This window comes from Eumetopias jubatus, unplaced genomic scaffold (genome assembly GCF_037043125.1).
Source record: "Eumetopias jubatus isolate StellerSeaLion01/CBP00866 unplaced genomic scaffold, mEumJub1_p1.0 scaffold_4, whole genome shotgun sequence".
Classification (NCBI taxonomy): Eukaryota; Metazoa; Chordata; class Mammalia; order Carnivora; family Otariidae; genus Eumetopias; species Eumetopias jubatus.
Genome location: NW_028274810.1, coordinates 88660876 through 88681252, shown reverse-complemented (window position 1 = coordinate 88681252; position 20377 = coordinate 88660876). Strand labels below are relative to the sequence as shown.

General features: G+C 56.8%; 1 protein-coding gene across 2 annotated transcripts in view; it reads right to left on the bottom strand.

The window, feature by feature from the left end:
- RUNX3 (RUNX family transcription factor 3) overlaps positions 1-20377 on the bottom strand; it is a 60769-nt gene that overhangs the window by 27693 nt on the left and 12699 nt on the right. For both annotated transcript variants that reach the window (XM_088022562.1, XM_028114054.2), the window contains one exon: positions 1047-1342. In XM_088022562.1, the coding sequence (XP_087878688.1) occupies positions 1047-1342 (296 nt within the window). The remainder of the gene's footprint in view (positions 1-1046; positions 1343-20377) is intronic.

Genomic DNA, 20377 nt, shown 5'->3' with positions numbered 1-20377 from the left:
AGGCCAGATTTCCTGTCAACATCCTGTCTTCTTTTAATTTCAAAGATTCCTTTTAAGCTCCAAGTGACAGTAAAACCTCCGATCTGAGGATTAAAGTCACACGGGCCTCCCCCTCCCCCTCCTCCCCGGGAGATTTTCCCCACTGGCATTTTAAGATGTCACCCGGGAGACCTCCAAGAGCCACTCATCCTTTTTTTTTCTTTTTTTTTTTTTCCAATTTGGAGTCCTCTTAATGGGAGCAAGGACGGCCTCAGCTGCCAGGAGCCGCTGTTTCCAGCCACCTCGGGCACCCGCCACCCCCAGACGCTGGCCCTTCCTGCCCTGCCCTTTCTCACGGCAGCTGTGAGAGGTTTAGGGGAAAACCAAGGCGTTTTCGTTTCATCTCGCTGCCCCCTTAAAAAAATGAAAATGAAACAGTCGCCTACTCCTTAGCAAAGAGAAAAAGATCCTCTGAATGACTGGGGGCTGCCAGGAGTGGGAGCGCCCCCCATTTCGGGATTCTCGCCGCAAACGTTTAGGGTTCGGTGCCCCTCTTCTCAGCCCTAGAGTCGACCGGTGTAAAATTTCAGAAGCCAGTAGTTGAGGGTGTGAGCAGGAAGTGTTTCTGAAGCGGTGCAGGAAGAGGGGTGCTGGCAGTGGAGGGTAGGCCCTATCCACCCTCCGCACCCCACCTCCGGTGTCCTCGCCCTGGTCCCGGGGCTCTTCTTCCCCTTTGCCTGCAAGGCTGTGTCGGAGGGATCCGGACTGGAGAGGAGCGAAGCCCCATCCGCCCGTTTCCGCCTCAACGTCTTTCAGCAGGGCTCCCCGAAGGTGGAGGGGGCAACCCCCCCCAAAAGCCATCCGTGCCGGTGCATCCGAGAGGGAACGCCAGAGTCCCCGGGCGGAGCGCGCAGCGAGACCGAAAGCGCCCCGGGCCCGGCTGCTGGGCTCTCGCCGCGGGGTAGCGGGCACGTCCCCTCCCTTCCCTTGCCGGGGCCCTGGCTCCTGCAGCTGAGACGCCCGGATCCCCAGGGCCCGTGTCCGCCCGCCCCGGGCCCTGCACTCACCTTGAACGCGACGGGCAGCGTCTTGTTGCAGCGCCAGTGCGAGGGCAGCACAGAGCAGAGGAAGTTGGGGCTGTCGGTGCGCACGAGCTCGCCCGCGTGGTCCGCCAGCACGTCCACCATCGAGCGCACCTCCGGCCGGGCGCGCCCGCCCGGCCCCACGGCCGCCTGCGCGCTCAGCGCGCCGCTGTTCTCGCCCATCTTGCCGCTGCTGCCACCGCCGCCGCCGCCGCCGCCGCCGCCGCCGCCGCAGGGGAAGGCCGTGGAAGGAGGTGTGAAGCGGCGGCTGGTGCTCGGGTCTACAGGAATACGCATAACAGCGGCCGTCAGGGTGCCGGGCGGGCGGCGGCGGCGCGGCTCCCCCGGGGGCGGCCGGCGCGGGCGCCTTCTCGGCCGCCGCTGCCGCGAGAAGCGGGAAAGCAGAAGCAGCCGGGCCGCGGCCTCAGGGCGCAGGGGGCGGCGCCCGGGGACGCCCCGCCGGGGCCCGCCCGCAGCGAGGCCTCGCTGCCCCGACGGCCGCGCGCAGCCTTGCCCGCTAGTCCCGCATCCTGGGCTTACGGACCGCTTGTGGCCGCCCCTCGCGGCGGGCCGTCTGCCTCGGCTGCGGCGGGGCCCGCGCGGGCTGTGCCGCCGCCGCCGCCTCCCACCCCCGCAGCCCGCTCGCGGCCGCCCCACCGACTGCGCGGCCGCAGCCCCAGAACAAATCCTCGAGAATCAAGTGGCGGCGCCGCGCCGGCCCGCGCCGGGTTAGTACCCCGGGGCCCGCGGGGGCGGGGCCGGCCCGAGCGACGCGTCGCGCAGCCAATCGGAGCCCCCATCGCCGGCACCTCGGCCGCGCTCGTGGGGGAGGAACAGGGACCGCCGAAGGCCGCCCAACGGGGAGGGGCGGAAGGCCCCGCCCCGGGGAGGACGCCCGGGTCGGGGGCCCGGCGCTTTGGCCCAGGGCTCCTCGAAAGTTCGGGGGCCCCGGGGTCAATGCTAAAACTGTGGTTAAGACGCCCGGGCCCGACAGAGGGCTCCTCTCCGGCTGTCTCCTGGGCGGCTGCTCCCTGACGCGGGGGCAGCGGCTCCCCTTCTCGCGCCCTTTCCCCGCTGCCGGTGGCTGTGGGCCTTCCCCGCTCCGGCTGCTTTCGGCCTCTGATGCCTGCACTCTTAGCTGAGGGACGCGGGGGCTCCAAGGCCGGCGACATCGAGCGGGCAGCTGCCCCAAAGAGGTTTCTCACCCGGTGCCCGGCGCCCCCCGCCGTCCCGCCAATTATTTCCGCCCATGAGCTCCCACCGCACACGAGATTCCACCACCAGCAGCCGCCTCTGCAACTCCCAGCCCAGCGCGGCTTTGGGCCCGGCCTCGTTGGCCCCGTTGCCAACCGGGGACAGACGGGTGTCCCCCGCGGGCTGGAATCTGGCTTGGGGGTGACAAACCCCGTTCCTCTCCGCTCCCCAAAAAGCAACTTTCAGGACCGTGCAGGCCTCGCTTCGTCGTTCTTCGTTGTGGCGGCCTCTGATTCTTTGAAAAACACGATGGGGCCTGGAAAACGCGAGTGTTTCCCTCTGATTTTTGCCCCGCGCATATAGCCACGGCCCTGCATCGTGCAAGAGGACGCGGGTCCACGGCAGGAAGACCAGCGTGCGGCGAACGCGAGGATGGCTGCCAAGCTAAGGGCCCCCCGGCTCCCAGAGGAGGCAATTTTCTAACTCCGTGTGGATGCAAACTGGCTCCCCGAGGGCCCATGCCTCCGTCTTACGGGGCGGTGTGCTCCGGCCGCGCGGCAGGGACGCAGACCGCTCTGCGGAGGCACCGTCGCTCTCACTCCCGCCCGCGCGGCCCAGCGACTCCCAGGGCTTCACGGCAAACCGTCCTGGCCTCTCCCGCCTCCTGGGCCTAAGGACAAGCTACAGCGGCGAGGGGAGCTGCAAAAACCGAGCCCCCATTCATTCTGGATTGTCGCCCCAGAAGGGGTCCCTGGAGTCTAGGGAACCGACGAGCGCGCGCCGAGTCTCCCCGCGGTCTCGGAGACTGGACTGAATGTTCGTTGTTCCGGGCGCTTGACAGGTGCAGCACGACAGATTCCAAGCCACGGAAGGGAAGAAGGATAGGGTCCGAAGGTGGCCGCAAGATCGCGCCCCAGATCTGACCCCGGCCCAGTGCGCGCCATTTCGTCGTTGCGTAACGAATTCAAGCCCCGCGTGCGCTTCAGGGCGGGCGGGCTGTGGCCCAACCCCGACCACCTGGAGAGGTGGTCCCTGCCCCTGTCTAGCGTCACGTCAGCCCCTCGGGCCATTTCGAAGGCAGGGACAGCGAAGGACCCTACGGGATCTTTTTATAGAGCCTGCATCTCGGAGTTGCAGATCGCGGGGGCCAAGGCCCTTGCTCTCTCGGGAGCGCTGGCTGGAGCGGCGGAACCAGAAGAAAACGAGGTACCAGGGCCTTGGCGCGTCCGACCTCTGGGAGTTTCCCGCCAAAAGGCCCACCAAGTTGTGGCCAGGTACCGCCCGGGACCAGGGAGGGGGAGCGACGCGTGTGGCCCTGGAGCGGCTGTGGGGCCAGGACCCGCTGTGTCTGGGGTTTGTAAATTCGATTCGTCTAGTGGTTTCGGTTTGCACCCGTGCCCTTACTTGTCCCTCCGCCCGATTTCTCCCTCATCCTACGGCGGGTTCACAAACGGACATCCTGAAAATGCGGTTCCTGTGGGTCTCGGCACCTGGCACAGGATCCGGCGTGGCTCCAGCCCTCGGAAGGGTGCTCACTGCGTGTGGGCGTGTGGGCGCGGGAACCAGGGGACACTTTGGTCTCCAGCCTGCGGTCGCCGGGGCCCGCCGGGCCGGGAGCAGTTTCGGGAGCCACCGCTAGTTGGCGCCTGCACTCTGCCCGCCGCGGAGTTGCCCGGCCAGGCCCTGCCCACAGACGTGTGCCAGCTTCGGTCCTGCGTCCAGGCGCAACGGCCCGTCTCGTATGAAGTGCCCTTTCTGGACAGATGTTCCAGACGATTCCTCACCATCTATGCGGCCAGGATAAGCCAATGGCTTTGTGTCAGACCAAACGCTGCCCTACCTGCCTGCCCCTGATGGACACAGATGCCCACTGCCCTGGCATCTCTGGCACCCGACAGTCTCTGTGCCCTCCGACCCACAGAACATTCTCCTTGCCAGAAATGCACAGCCCTCTCCTGTCCCATCCTGAGGGGCCAGAGGCTGAGGAGGACACGCAGAAGAACAGGCCAGAAATTCCCAATTTCTACCTATGGCTAACTTACATCCTCCCCATCCCTGACCAGTGAAGCTAGGGTCACCTCTCTCTCTTTCTGTTTTCTTTTTACCATTTCAAGAGACAGTTGGACAGCTCCCACTCCCTTACGTGGGACATGTGGGTTCCCTCTTCCTTCCCTGTTTTCTATGGCTAGCCACCTCCTTTCCCTCTTCTAGTGGACTGGTGTACAAATCTCCTGCTTTCTCTTGAATTGCTCCCACCTAAGAGCAACCCAAATTGTCCACAGCAGGCTGAGGAAGCCAGGAGGTCTGGGCCTACCTTGGCCCAGAGTTGGGAAGCAGGGACCCAACCTGGGGCCCACAGAACTCAGGATCTGGGGGCCACTCTCCCCCCCCCACCCTCACCAGCATCCTTTGCCCCTGAGAGTGGGATCCATGGGGTCAAAATGACCCTGCGTCAGGGTGCTCTCCTCTGGCCGCTTGAGGGGGTCTAGGAGTGCACCCTAAAAGTGGTGGTGGTAGTAAGGTGCCTACATGTGTCTCCCCACAGACCAGAGAGCTCACAAGGGCAGGTCTGATTCCTCAAGAGTCTGGTGCCTGGGGAGAGGTGAGGATCCCCCAAGTGTGCCAGACACGGGACATCTGTGGCATGGAAAACCTTCTAAGAAGTTCACTGGTTGTGGAAGGGGCCTGGGTCTGCAGTTCCCCTGCCTCAGTTTGCCTTCTTCCACCAACTACCCGTGATCTAGGGAAAATTGCTTAAAACCTCTCTGACTCTTGTCTATTTCATCCACAAAGTAGGGCAAATGATAGTGGCCTCCTCACAGAAATGTGTGTAAGGTGTTTAGCACAGGCCTGGCACATAGGGGGTGCTCCATCCATGCAAGCTATCACTTGTATCACACTGAAAAAATAAGGCCTCCCCTTTGTTGGGGGCCTTTGGCAAGTCTCTTCGTCTTTGTGGGCCTTATACTTCCCATTTGTGAAATATCCAGTTCTCATGTTCAAAGTTTCCAGGACTCAGAGCCTAGTGCATGGCATCCTGCCCCCCTCTTGGTTCACCTAGAGGCTGCCTGGGGGAGGTAAGGTCTGTCTGTGATCCGCCTCTAGGCAGAGGCGGCTTGCAGGAGGGTTTTCCAGCAACCATCACAGGGCTACCTGAGCCTGGATCTTAAGAAGACTCACCTTCTTTCCCCTAGGCTCTTAGACCCTCACTGGAAATCCACTGGCCCCCACCCCCTAGCCTCCTACAGACAGACACTCTCTGGGCCTCAGCTGACACTGTTAGCCACCTCCCCATCCCCAAGGAGGCTTGCGTTCCCTTTATGCCAAGTCTCCTGGGAGCCCCAGTCCAGTTACTAGCAGAGGACTCGCTTCTAGAAGTTAATGATTTCTTCCAGCCTGGCCTCCACACCCTCTGGTGAAGCTCTCCTGCCTGGTGGCCTGGAACTTAAGATGGGACATTTCTGTCCCTCAGTGAGCCTCAGTTTCCCCTTCCATGAATGGAGGTGGTTCTGATCACTCCATTTCACAATCCAGAGGATTAGACTCCCTCCAGGAGGGGAGGAGCATTGTGTTTCACCACATCTAAAATGCCATCAATCGCTCCATGTAAAAGAAAAAGAAAGAAAATACCGCTAGTTAAACCAAGGCTTTCATGCATCCCGATTTCAGATACGTGTGTTTATACATATATATCTTTTTACACATACACACACACACACACACACATAAAAATTAGTGAGAAAGGGTCATGAAGAACAACAATAATATGGTCAAGGGGTTGTTGCTGGCAGGGTTGGGGCCCTTACCCCAGAGAATTCCTTCTGGGTAGCCTTTCTGGAAGGCTCCCGAATGTGCAGAAGGACAAGTGTGCTTCTCAAATTACAGGGTGGCTTTTTTTTTTGGAAAGGGCCAGACTGTGAGGGGAGGGCGGGGGAGCTGGAGAGAGCCCTGTGGTTAGGACACAGCTACTTGCTCTGCCGCTGACTGCATGTGTCACTTTTGCACCTCGCGGAGCCTCCTCAGAACCCTGGCGGGGTGGGGGGAAGGGGAGGAACAGCAACAGGGAGGGCTGCTGAGGTATTCCCGTGCCCAGGCCCTGTGTCTGGGCTTTAAGTACACACTTCCATTCCATCCCAGCAATCGTGTGGGGGTAGGTATTATGCCCATTGAAACAAAGAGAAATGTTGCTCAATATTTTCTGGGTAGGGAGAACCAGAGTGGGGTTAAAGCCTGATCGGACGCAAAATTTGGTGATCAGAGGCACCACCTGATTATGCACCCCTGCACTGGTTGAACAAAACATTGGGAAGAGTGGGCATCTAGATATTGAAAGTGCTCGATAAACGTTAGCGATCATGATGGTGGTGGAGCCAGCAGAGGGTGGGGTGGGGGTGGGGGCAATAGACCTGGTGAAACAGCCATAGGTGTGGAAATCAGCAGACCCTTCCAACCCAGGTTGGGAGGCTGAAAGGGGCCGCACAGGTCATCTGCTGAGGCTTGCCCACCTCGTGCTCGCCTCCCACCTCAGAACCTGCCTGTGAGGAGGTAGACTCAGCTGTGGTGCCCAGTGGGACAGAGGGGAATACTGAGGCCCAGAAAGTGGGAGAGACTTGACCTGTTTCACTAAGGAAGAGGCAAGACTTGGGACTAAGCTCTGGCAAGGCCAGCGGGCAGCATGGTGCAACCAAAAGCAAGGTGGGCGAACAGCCATCCCCGACCTCCACCCGGACCTGCACGGTGGTCCCCCCAGTGCCTCACGTCCAGGTGAGACCATGAGCAGCCATTGCTCCAGGGGAGATGCTAGAGTCTGTGTGTCTCCCTCAGGCCTTCAGCATCCCCATCGGAACGGTAGGAGTGAGCTTCCACGGTCCCTGGAGGCGGCACCAGGCTGGCTCCCCGTGGGCCCCCAGGTAGGTTTCACTGTGACTTTGGGGTCGAGTCCACGGGGCCCCTTTCCTCACCTCCCACCTCCTCAGGTGGCACTGACTCCCTCTTTTGCGAAGCCCTGGACCTCCACCGCCAACTCCCCTGTAGGTCCTCCTGAGAGGGCACTCAGCTTGGGGAATTGAGGAGACAGGAGGGAAGGATGGAGAGAGGTGGTCTCAGCGTGAGCCTGGCCAGGGGTGAGGAGGCGGGCCCCATCAGTCGCCGGGGAAGCGGGCTCTGGTTTCTGCTCCCGTCAAGGGGTCTGGTCTTCCTACTGCCCTCCCTGCTCCGCACTTTGGTCATTTATGAAACAGGGAAATAATTCTAGTAGAGCCCTTTGGTCTATGACTAATAATTTCCCTAATTAGTTGGGAGTCCTGTCGTGTGCTGGGAGTTTTACCTCAATTATGGCTAATACAGGGCTTCTGCAGGATCTTTTATTCTCTCCATTTTACAGATGGGGAAAATGAGGCTCAGAGAGTAAAGAGCTTCCCCACTCTGGGCCTCAGAACCAGAGGGCCCTCGTTTCAACAGGATTCCTTGATCCAGACTCTGTCTCTGCTCTGCTGGCTGGTCAGGGTGCCCGGGACTCTCCAGCCACATCAGTGGGGCCGGTGCAGAACTCCCTGCTGGCAGAGTCATCAAATCAGAGGATTCTTCGTTGGTGGGGGGGCAGGGGACAGAGACTGGTAAGAGGGACGTGGGTAGCTTGGAGCCCAGGAGGGTTCTGGAAAGGGCATACTCTTTCCCCGGCCCAGAAAGGGGCTTCAGCTCTGGCAGTCAGGGAGGGAAAGGGCTCCTCTGTGGCTGTCACCTCTCGTACTCCCTATTGTGGAGGAAAGACAGGAGGATATTCAGGTCCAAAACATCTCCAAGCCTTAATCAGATGGCAAGAATAGCCGCCAGTCCGAAACCAATGTTTGGAATTGAATTGGAACCACGGGATTAGAATCTTGAGCTCTGTTAATCATTACTGACTACGGTTAAGTCCGGCATGCCAGGCCTAATCCCACACTTTGTGCTCATTTGTACCTCACGGGACCCTTATCGGGGAAGTGCAGCATCATTGCCATTCTGTAGGTGAGAGAACTGAAGATGTAAACTTGCCCAAGGTCACACAGCTGGGCAACTCTGGAGCCGGGATTCCAACCAGGCAGCCTGGCCCCACACTCTGGTCTCATGGACCAGAATCAGATGCTTGAAGTTAGAGTCATGGAAGAGAATTAGAATCCTGGCATGAGAATTGTGGGCAGGATTCAGAATTTTATAAAGTCAGCCTCAACAGGGCTCTGAGATATCATATCCAAATCTCCCGTTTGTCAAGTGGCAGAACTGAGGCCCAGGGAGGGAAAGGGTCTCCTTCAAAGTCACTGCCCAGGCCAGGGGCTGAGTCTGGAACCCCGTCCCACCCCCTCTCATTGATTCTGGTCCAGGGTGCCTTCCTCCCTGTGGTGGGCCCTCCTCACCCCACCACCCACCCAGTCCCATTAGGGATTTTCCACCTCCCCAAAAAGGTCCTAATGGCTGTCAGTCCTTGTGAAGCCTTAATTAATCTCAGAGGCTGATGGCTCTGAGGCGACCGGGGGCTTTGGCCTTACGCAGATGAAGATTACGGCTCCATTTCATGTGGTGGTGAAGGAACGCCTCAGACATTCCTGCCAGCAATAAAAGCCACATGGCTTTCCAGCGTCGCCCTTGGAAAAGAAAAAAAGCGCAGCCCTTTGCGGAAAGAAATCAACTATGTGCTGTATGCATGGCATGAGATAAAAACGGGGCAGAACGAGGTGGAGAACAGTTGGTCTTTTATGCTGCTTCCCGTGGCCACCGAGAGTGGCAGGGCCCGGCGGTCGGGATCCCAGCTGCAGCCCCGGGGAGAGGCGGTGGGAGCCCCAGGGGAAGGCCTCAGCCCCTCCACCTGAGCTGGGCTTCGGCGGTCCCCCATGCCCCATTGGCAGGGCTGGCTTCCCCAGGCCTGTAACCCCGCGTCCTGCTTGCAGAAGGGCCCGTGCCTGCTTTCCTGCTCTGCCTTCACTGCCTTGAAATCCTTCAGACTTTTTGAACAAAGGGCCTGCATTTTCATTTTGCGCCGAGCCCCCCCAAATTAGGTAAGCAGTCCTGCCCACAAGTCACCCCGCCAGCCAATGGCGACATCTCCCCCAGACTGGGGAGTCGTGTCTTTTTGAGCACCTACTTTGCCGACATTATCTGAGATGAACTTTAGAACAATCGTGTGGATTGCACAGATGTGGCAGCTGAGACTCAGCGTGTTCCACGTGGCAAGGAAGCCTGGATTGGAATCGGGTCCCTCTCCCTACAAAGCCAGTGTCTGAACCACTCCGCAGGCTGCAATATTTCATTTTCATCATGCTCTGTGGGGGCAGCGGTGCACGTGGTCAAGCTTTTTTTTTTTTTTTTTTTTTAATTTCCAAATAACAGAAGGGATAACAGAGGCCAGAGAAGTGAGGGTGCTCAGGCGCATGCCCAGTGGCTAGTGGAGCACTCTGTACCAGGCTGTGTGGTAGGGATGGGGGCCTGCATCTAGACGGCTGTGGCGGTGGGGTGGGTGGGGGTGTCCTGGTTTCATAGTTGTTTGTTCGGCTTGTAAATGTGTTAGCTCTCTATGTGGGTCACTGTCTCCAGTCTGGCCAGGGATGTAGCAGGAGTCCTGGCCTCCCCCACCCCTTGCCAGTGCTGGGTTCTAAACACCTGAAAGTTCTTCTCTGTGGCTTCCTCTGCTCTTTCATGCTCCAGTTTCCCTCTGCCGCCCTCCCTGGTTGGGGAAGCAGCTGCACCCTATGTCCTGATCAACTCAAAGGAGTCCCAGTCCTCAATGAATCCTGGAAAACTGGGCCTGAAGGGAGCCTAAAAACGATCATGACCTATATATAACCTGGGCTAGGCCCAAGGCTCATGGACCTGGCCGCTGGCTCCAGGGAGCCGTCCCCTTATTTCTTGGTGGGTGACTCTGGATAAGTCCCTTCCCTCTCTGGGCATCAGACACCTCATCAGGGAGCTAAGTGCATTGGGCCACACTTGATCCTCAGGAGGACTGTCCATCTTCAATGTTCTAGAATTCCATGTTAACCTAGGACAGTTCTGGGGCTCCTGAGGTCCAGGAGAGGTCAGAGACGTGCTCAGGGTCACATAGGAGGCTCACTGACAGCTGGACCTGACTCTGAGTCCCTGCCTACTGGCCCAGCTCTCCCCTCCACAAGCCTTTGGCAGACCCAGGCTTGGTCTTGTCCCTCCTCTCCTGCTCCCCAGTCCACCTCAGCCTGTCAGGCCCTAAGTGTCCAGGTCTGGAAGCCACAGCTAAGTGGCTTCGGTTTTATCATTTATTCTGGATGTCTGTCTTATTATTATTTCTTAAGCAGTATTTATATTTTATATACTCTTCTGTTACTCTATTTTACCATAAAACATTTTAAAAGAAAAGCAAAGGGGAAAACGTAGAAAAAGCTCCTCCCCACCCCCACCGAAGCTCTAAAAAAGAAAGGACAAAAATGCTTACATTTGTATAGGGTTGCAAAACGGCCCATGGTGTGTCAAAACTGGGGAGTGTTTATTCTCGACCAGATCACTGTTTCAACAAGATTGTCCTGTCTACCAGCTCAATCTCAGCCGAATGATCTGGTGGCCTCTGAAGCCATCCTTTTCATGGCAACACCCCCACATGGGGCATTTCTGGGTCCCCAGGCCCCACGGAGCATGCTCCCTACTGAGCTCCTTAAACCTTACCAGTAGTCCTCCAGATACGTGTCACTGGGCCTCCTTATGGGCGAGGAACTGAACTTGACTGAGGAAGCCTGCTGGACCCAGCCAGGAAAGGGCAGAGCTGGGATTTGAACCAAGCTCTGTTGATGCTGAAATTGTGCTTTGCTCACCCCAGGAACCCGGGACCCTCAATTATAATAAAAAATGTTATCTACGCTTTACAGGTATTATTTCATTTAATTCTTAGGGCCACCTTATGTTTTGGGCCCCCTGTCATCATCCCCATTATAACACTGGAAAAACTGAGGCACAGGAAGGTTAGTCACTTGCTCCAGTTCACGCCACAGGTAAATGTGAGAGCTGAACTTTGCACCCGGCAGCCTGGGCTGCCTGGCCTGGCCACACGGGCACGTAGACACCATGGAAGCAAGACAGAGCAGTGGCCCAGGGTCCACAGGTGACCCCGAGAGACCAAAGGCCAGCAGGGCTGGATGGCTGGTGTTGGGGGGTGCAGCCAGGGAGATCTGCTCCCGGAGTGACTCCAGCCTACCTACCCTCCTTGCCTACCAGGCCCATGGCCCTCGGGAAGGTGCTGAGGCTGTAGGCAGAGCGAAACAGAGACCTGAGCAGCCTCATAAATCCCTGCCTGGCATGTCTAGGCCACAGGCTCAGACAGTGGGCACTCTTTGTCATTTGCTGTTGGCATACATTTGTCACTGGCAAGAATGTGACCTTTAGTGCCTGTGTGTCTCCGGCAGCACCTGAGGGGGCTTCTGGAAGGGGATCCTAGAAAGTGCTCAGACCTACAGTGGGAGCTGGGCCTTCTCACTGCCCCATCTTTGAGGCTCAGTCAGATCAGGGCTGGGCTTGATGTGAAGCTCCTTCAGCTCACAGAGGCTTGGCCCCATCCCTAGGAGCGCAGGGGAAAACGTTCCCGGGCCTGCCCTCAGGGAGCCCGGTGCCCGATGTGGGGAGCTGGGATGCACAGGAAGAGGAGCGATGAGAAGCAGACGGGGAGGAGGCTCTAGATTTGCTCGGTCAGCAAACACTCATTGAGTACCTCCAGCCTACATGCCGGTGGTTATTTTAGGTGCTGGGGTACAGGTGTGGACGAAACAGGCGGCAGCTCCATGCAGCTTCGATTCGGCGGGGAAGGCAGAAGATAAACAAGGAGGTAAACACAAACACCAATATTTGATAGCGTCTTGGGACGTTGGATAAAACAGACGAAGACCAAGGGATGGAAGATGACCGGGCGGGTGGGGAGGTGGAGGGGATGGTCACCCAACCTTTAGAGCAGGTGCTCAGTGAGGGTCTCTCAGAGGAGGTGACATCTGAGCCAAGACCTGGAGGCTGAGAAGGACCCAGACAGAGGAAGGGAGAACTGGCTTCTCCCTCCTGCTTTCTCCCCCCTCCTCTGTACCGGGCATGTCCACGTTTCCTAAAACCCTTTCTGCCTCCTGTCTCTTCTGCTTTTCTCACAATGGCCCCCAAAACCAGATGGGGTGACTTGTAGTAGCCCGACGTGCAGCAGAGGAAACCGAGGCTGGAGGTGGGAAGGGCTTGTACGGCTTGATGACCGAATGTCAGGACCAGACCTGGCCCCCACCCTGGGGCCCTGGTCCTCCTTCAGCCGCCCCGTCGGCCTGCTGGTTCTTCAACGCCCAGGTCTGGGCAGGCTGCAGCCAGAGGGGAGTCGGGCAGTGGGCACTGTTTCTCCGGGGTCACGGGGCTGGAAACGTGGGCTGCTGGGCAGGGCCCGGGAAGGGCAGCAGCTCGGGGCCGGGCGGGGGTCCGGAGCGGAAGGCGCCCAGCCCTGATTGGAACAAGGTGGCTGCACTGGGAGCCCAGCCTGGCTTCATTGATCTTGCCCGGTGTTCCAGCCACCAGGCGGGGCCAGCGCCGGGCAGGCTGCCGGTTTTCCCAGGTGTGGGGACACCCTGGGGGAATGGCTTTTCATGTGGTCATGGGGTAGGCCTGCCACCCAGCACGTGGGGGAGACCAGGGCGTTGGGGGCATGCTGGCTGTTGCGGAAGGGGGGCTCCTGGAGACTTGAAATCCCACAGCCGGCAAATGTCAGGCTCCTGGAGACAGGGTCACAGACTTGAGGCACTGAGACTGACGTTAGAATCCTCGTCCCTGGAGCTCACATTGAGTGCTCCCTGTGTGCTCGACCCACTCACCATCACCCCGCCCAAGGAGGTGGGCTCTGCAGTCACCCCCACTTACAGTGCCCAGACTAGGGCTCAGCAGGGTAGGCGAACCTGTCTGCGGTCACACGGTTATGAGGTTTTTGTCCCTAAAGTCAGAGAGTCTTAGGGTGTGGGAATTACAGCTGGTCAACCCTGGGAGGACCTTGAAGATCCTTGAGTCCAACTCCTTTGTGTTGGAGAAACAGGTCTGGGGAGGGGACGTGGCCAGTGGCCAAGGTCAGGACTCACCACTTACCTTGGGAGCTTGGCTGGTCCCTGAATGTGGGGTCCTGGGGCACTTGGCCCCTTTGACCCTCAGTCAAGACCTAGTGTCCCTCATGTTACCAAACTTTCCGGCAGGTAACTGACCGTTTCCTGCTGGCACACAGGAAGTTCCTCTAAACATTTAACTTGAATCCCTCATGCTGCAGGGAAACTTTCCTTCTAATCCTGCAATCCTTCTGGGAGGAGTTTGGTCTTTAACGAGAGTACTCTTGGAGTGACTGTCAGCTTAGCAGAGCAGGATGGTGTTAGGGACGGGGTTTTGGGAATTGAAGGCCAGGAGTGGGGGAGGGATTAGCTCTTTAGGATTCTGCACGGCCGGCCCCCCATTCCATCTCTCCGTCCTCACCTCTTTCCACCTGCTCCCTCCCTGTATCCAGCCACACTAGCTCCCTTGCTGGTCCTTAGATACCAATCCTACCCCCACTGCAGGGCATTTGCACATAGGGTTCCCTCTCCCTGGAGAACCTCTCACATTCTGTCTGCATTGTCTGCTCACCACCTCATTCAGGTCCCTGTCACCCTCTGTGAAAAGCCTTCTGTGAGCCCCTGTGTTCAATAATGGCAGAATAATGGCGCCCAAAGATGTCCACATCCCAAGCCCTCTAACCAATAATACGTGACGTTACACAGCAAAAGGGAGTTTGCAGGTGTGATGAAGGTTAAGGACTTCAAGATGGGGAGCTTATCCCGGACTTTCTCGGTGGGCCCACGTTTTCACAAGGGTCCTTGTAGAAGTGGAAGAGGGAGGCAGGAGAGGACAGCCAGTGGTAACGTGACATGGAAAATTGACAGGGGCCACCATCCAACGAAAGTGGGTGGCCTTTAGCAGCCCAACAAGGTGAGGAAATGGATTCTCCCAGAGCCTCCAGAAAGAAACACAGCCCTGCCTACACCTTGATCTTAGCCCAGTGAGACTCATGTAGGACTTCTGACCCCCCAGAACTATAAGATGAGACATGCGTGTTGCTTTAAGCCACGAAATTTGTGGTAATTTGTTATAGCAGCCCTAGGAAATCAATACAGTCCTTTTCCTTGATTTAAACTTCTTCAGCACCTTTATCCTTGCCTGAGAAATTGTGCCTCTAATTATGAATTGTCTCTTCTCCCCCATGGAATGCCCCCCCCCCAGGAGGGAAGGGTTTTGTTTTTTCACTTGGTGTTGCATTTCCAGTTAGAGTCACCAGATTGAGCAAATAAAAATACAGAGCATCCAGTTAAGTTGGATTTCAGAGCAACGACAGACACTTTTCTCATATAAAGTTATCCCAAATATTGCAATTCTTTATTCGTCTGAAACTCAGATAATCTGGGTGTCCTGTATTTGGTCTGGCAACTCTATCCCCAGTGCCTAAAAACATGCTCGGGTATATACAAGGGTCTCAATAAACATCTGTCAAATGAATGAAATACATACATGAATGAATTAACGTTAATTTTTAGCTTAAGAACCTTTTGGTTTCCAGAATGCCTCCTGGATAAAGTGTAAATAATAGCAAATAATCAAGGCAAACCGTGTTATAGCCCTGCCTACCCACCTGGTACTGTTCTGAGTGCATTGTAGTTGTTGCCTAGCGGGTTCTTGCAGTAACCTGATAAGGTCATTAGCTCATTTTCCAGGTGAGGAAACTGAGGCCCAGGAGGTTTCTCAGCTCGCTCAGAGTCACGCGACCCCTGAGTGGCAGAGCCAGGCAATTCAAAGCCCTTGAAGAACCTGGCTCACAGAACCTGACACACTTTCCCACACAGAGTAGATCCTCTCTCATATAGCCCATGATGCCTTTGCGAGTGGCACCCTCCCCCATTCTGGAACTCCAGAACTCCTGCATGTGCACCAAAGCCCAGTCCTAATTTTCCTTCATTGTGAGACCATCTCTGATGCTCCCAGGATGCCCTGGCCCCTCTCTTTTCACTACTCCCGTGGTCCCTTGTCTGAAGGCATCATAAGGACTTGCCATCATATCCTTTTCTGCCCCAGACTGTGACCTCCTTGAGATCAGAGATGGGTCACCTTCAGCCCTTTGGCCGTGAAGCTTAGATCCTGGCTCTAGGGAGGTGTCTAGAAGCATTTGAAAATGGATGGATGGATGGATGGATGGATGGGTGGGTGGGTGGGTGGGTGGATGGGTGGGTGGGTGGGTGGAAGGATGGATGGATGGATGGGTGGGTGGACGGATGGGTGGACGGGTGGGTGGATGGACGGATGGATGGACGGATGGATGGATGGACGGATGGATGGGTGGGTGGTTGGATGGATGGATGGATGGATGGGTGGGTGGACGGATGGGTGGATGGATGGATGGATGGATGGATGGGTGGATGGATGAGTGAATGAATGAATGAGGGAGGAAGGGAGGGAATGAATGAATGGATGAGCGAATGAATGTTCATCGTTTTCACACTGGGCTTCGGTTTTAGAGTCTATTAAAGGACAAGAACAATCTCTAATCCCCCCACTCCATCTCTTAAAACACACTTTTTTTTGATTATAAGAATAATACACATTCATTAAAGAAAAATTGGAAAATAATAAAATTACGAAGAAGAAAATTAAAACCACCCATAATCCTGCCACCCAGAACAATTGTTAACATTTTGGTTTTTAGCCCTCTGGTGCTCCTACTGTACGTATAGATTTAATTTCTTCTCTCCTCCCCCGACCTCCTTCTTTTCTTTTCTAACATTGGGAACACATATTACATGCTGTTTTCAACCTGCTTATGAAACGCACCAACACGTTGTGTATGTTTCCTGCCCTGCTCATTAAATCCCCTCCCCATTGGCAGGGCATGTGTCTGTGCTGTTGGGCATGGGGGCGGGGCAGCGGGGGTGGGTGGGGTGGGGGAGTGTGAAGACACCCCTGCTTCCCGGGCTGGACCACCGTAGTGTTCCCTCATGGCTGGCCCTTTCGGGTGTTTGTGCATTTGTTATGAAGACACTGCCGGGAACACCCTGGTATGCACGTCTTAGCTCCATCCCAGATTCCTCCCCTAGGACCAGTTCTGAGCCAGCCAGTTCCACTGGGCTGAAAATACCCATTTATTCAGCCATTTGTCCACATTATGGTCTAAGGCTTATGGTTTCCATCCCAGATACTCAGCTCCGACCAGAACAGCCTCACAGATGACCACGATCTGAGGGTGCTTGTGACCTCAGGCGTGCATAGACCTCCTACTTGTTAATAATTGGCTACCTGAGCTCACCATGTACCAGGCCCTGTGCGTCTCCGTGTGTCCTCACAAGTAATCTCCAGGGCAGGCATGGCTGTCTTCCATCTTACGTATGAGGATCCTGAGGGTCTGAGAAATAAGTGGCCTGGCTGAGGTCACAGAGCAGGAAATAGGGCACCTGGGATCTGCCTCAGGTCAGCCTGACTCCGGGTGAGGCTGCCTGCCCCATCCTCCCGGGGCCACACCCAGGTAGACGGCCGATCCTGCTCCAGGGAACCGTGGGCTTTCTAATCTGGGGACGCAAAGACCCTGCCCCACTATTCCTGCTGCCTGCTCCCTGCGGGGGGCACCCAGGCCAGCATCCCTGGGAAGCAAGGGCAGGGCTTTGGCCTAAAAGCTGGTGGACAGATCCTGCCCTACATCCTGATGCCACCGGGCCTCGCCTCACCCTCTCCATCTATAAAATGGGTGGGCAGAGACTCAGACGACCGCCCCCTGGGCTTGCGACTGCTTCAGCAGAGTGGTGGTGATAGTGCTGAGTCAAAGGGAGAAAGAACTTATCAGATGGGCCACCTCGCCACAGAGAGCCCAGCCTGGTGTTGGGGGCGGGGGGGTGGGTGGTGTTGGAGTGAGCATGTCTGAGTACTAGGCTGGGCTAGGGGGACCCGAGCAGCCCCAGATGGAGCCCGCCCCGCCCCCAGCCCTGGCAGATGGGAGGCTATTTTTTAACTGACCCCACAGGAAGAAGAGGCCAGAAATGAGTTCAGGGGGTTAACCCAGGTCCCTAGGGCCCCTTCCTATTTGCATCCTCTTTCCCCCACCACCCAGGGAGCTGTGTGGACTTCACCTGGAGCTCCCTGAAGCCTCCCAGAGCTCCCAGAAGATCAGACCGCTGGAGCCCCAGTGAGATGTGTGGGGAAGCTGAACCACCCAGAGCCTGCCTTCCTTGCTGCCGCCTCTGCGGTGCGCAGCCACGGGGCTAGGCCACTTCTCCCACTGCCACCTTCCTGAGGACCCTGGGCAGCCCCTCCCTCCCTCAACCTCAGTTTCCCCACCTGTCAGATGATGGGTCTCCTGTAGGCATCTCTGAGGCCTCTCCCAGCCGGGAAACCTTGTTCTGGGCCGGGGCCTGTACCCTATGCGGTCAGTCCCGGGTTCCCCGTGAGGCCCTGTCCCTCAAGCACCAGCCCACTGGACAGGGGCCACTGGCAGGCGTCTGGGGCTCCCAGGAAGAGGAGGGACTTCCTGGCCAGAGAAGCAGGACCAGCCTGGGCAGGGGTAAAGCAGCTTCCCCTGCGGCCTCCCTCAGACCACATCACCAGGTGTCCCTTGGTCCCCACGGGCAGGGGTTCCTGAAAAGTCCGGGTGTCTGTTGTAGTGGGTGTGGCCTCTCCTGCATGTTTGCTTGTGTGAGCATGTGCATGTTCCTAGGTGCACAGTGGGGGTGGGGCGAGTGCCGGGGCCTAAGGTGGAGGCCGGGCTTTGCTGAGCTGTGACGGAGGCCCCACCACACCCACAGGTCCTACCCAGAACCCCTCGCTGGTGCTGGTCTGACCTGAAGGCTAATGCATGGGGGGAGGGGCACATGCAGGGCAGGGGTGCATGCCCGGGGCGGGGGCCACAGGGCCTCAAATGTTGTCAGGGCCTCTGGAGGCTGGGACCCCAGGGCATATGTGACAGAAGCTGACTCTGACTTGCCTCCCTTCATTTATTGTCTGTTTAAAACAATGCTGTTAAGACACAGCATCGATTAGGTCCGTGACACAGCATCGATTAGGTCCGTCACACAACACACACCCGCCCCTGTGATAAAACTAGTTTTGACCCTGGAACAGTGTGAGGGCTGGGGCGCTGACCCCTGTGCAGCATATGAAAATCTGCATATAAATTTCAACTTCCCCAAAACTTAGTTACTATTGACTGGAAGCCTTCCTGATAGCATAAACTGTTGATTAATTTTTTTGTATGTCACATGTATTCTATACGATAAAGTAAGCCGGAGAAAAGGAAATGTTATCAAGAAAATCAGAAGGAAGAGAAAATACTTTTACAGTGCTGTGCTGTGTTTAGGGGGAGAAAAAGTCCACGTATAAGTGGATTCTTGAAGTTCAAACCCATGTTGTTCAAGGGTCAGCCCTAATATGAACACACTGGAAAAAAATTGGAAACTCTAGAAAAACAATCAAAAAATGCTGAGGCCTGAAATCTGAGAGCCAGAGAGAAAATTCTGAACGTTAATATAATGTTACTAATTCTCACACACTGAGCATTTCCCATGGGCTCCGGGAGGAACTGAGCGCTTGAAATATCGTCTTAGTAAATTCTCTGTGCTGTCATTCTCCCCATTGTGCAGATGAAGAAACTGAGCAGAAGGGAAGGCAACTAGCCGTAGGGAAGGGAGCGGCAGAGCAAAGATGCCAGGTCTGGCTGATTTGAAAGTTCAAATCCTCTCAGGGTCCAGGGCTGGGCTCCCTGAGCAGACTGTGTTTACTCATTCATTCCCCCAGCTGTATTTCCTGAGCCCATCCTGTGAGTTAGATCTAGCTCAGCACTGGGGGCTTGGTTGTGAACAAGACATCCAAGACCCTCCTCTGAGCCCCCTGAATGGGTACAAACTGAGCCCCAACCTTGAGCACAGCTTGATCACAAGTTCAGGATGTCACTGACTGAGCCTAGTCCTGCCTCCCTCAGTCAGTAGGGGCCACTGTGAGCTTTTCATCAGCTGTGATATATCTAAAAGCCCAGGTCAGGTGTCTGTCTGACCAGCCCACTGTCCGGGTGGGTAGGGGAGCCATCAGGAGCCCACCCACCACCTCTGGCCCAGTCTTCTGGGCCAAGCCTCTCTGGGGCAGGGGGCCGAGTGTTGGCCTGGGGCCTGGTCCAGCCAGGGAGGGCACAGAAGTCCAGATCCCCTCTTGCGCTTAGCTGGGACATGAGCCTCTGCTCAGGGTATGGGACTGCCCCGGAAGTCTGAGCTGGTGTGTACCCTTGAGCAGTCCCAGGCAGAAATGCCCAACTCAGGTCAGCCACTGGAAGGAATTGCACCTCCCCAGGCCCTTCGACTGGGTCTTCTTTTCCTGACAAAGCCCAGGATGCCCCAGGAGATGACCCGAGGAGTTGTCACCCCTCTCACGTGGGAAAAAAGCAGCATGGGTCTGGGCTCCCTTGCCACCCGCACTATATCTTTGGGGACTGCACGTGTTCACCCAATCCTCAGGCAGGGCCAGCTACCTAACTTGCAGAACAAATAGAATCCCTGTTGAAAGCTCCTAGCATTCTTCCATGGCATCTCTTGACTCATCATGATGTTTGTATTTCCTATTTAATGTTGCACTCCCCTGGACATGGGGACACTGTGGGGTGAGTGCAGACCCTCACAGACATCCGCTCCCCCACAAAACCTTGGTGTGTGGGTCATGTGCACCTGTCCTCCCCATGCCCACACTCACGCCTGGCCCTGCCTGTGGGAGGGCGGGCAGGACAGAGCCCAGGCCCCAAGTCCCCACAGGCTCCTCTGTCTCATCCGACTTCACTTACAAAGCACAAATCCAAAGATGAAATTCAAGATGAAATAAGAATTTCAAGATGGTAGCTGCAGAGCATTAACCCAAGCGTGCGAGCCCCTTCTGAGCTCGGAGCCCTGTGCTTCCCCATTGGGTTGCAGCCTGAGAAGTCAGCCCTGCCTGAGGGAAGGACCCACCTCGGATATGAGGGTCAACCACCCAACTCCCACCGCAGCAACAAAGCCCCTGACATGCAGGAGAGCAGGGAAAGTGTGGGCGTGCGTAGCGGATAGCATGGGTGTTCAGCAACTGCCTTTCCTGCACTGGGCTGTGCC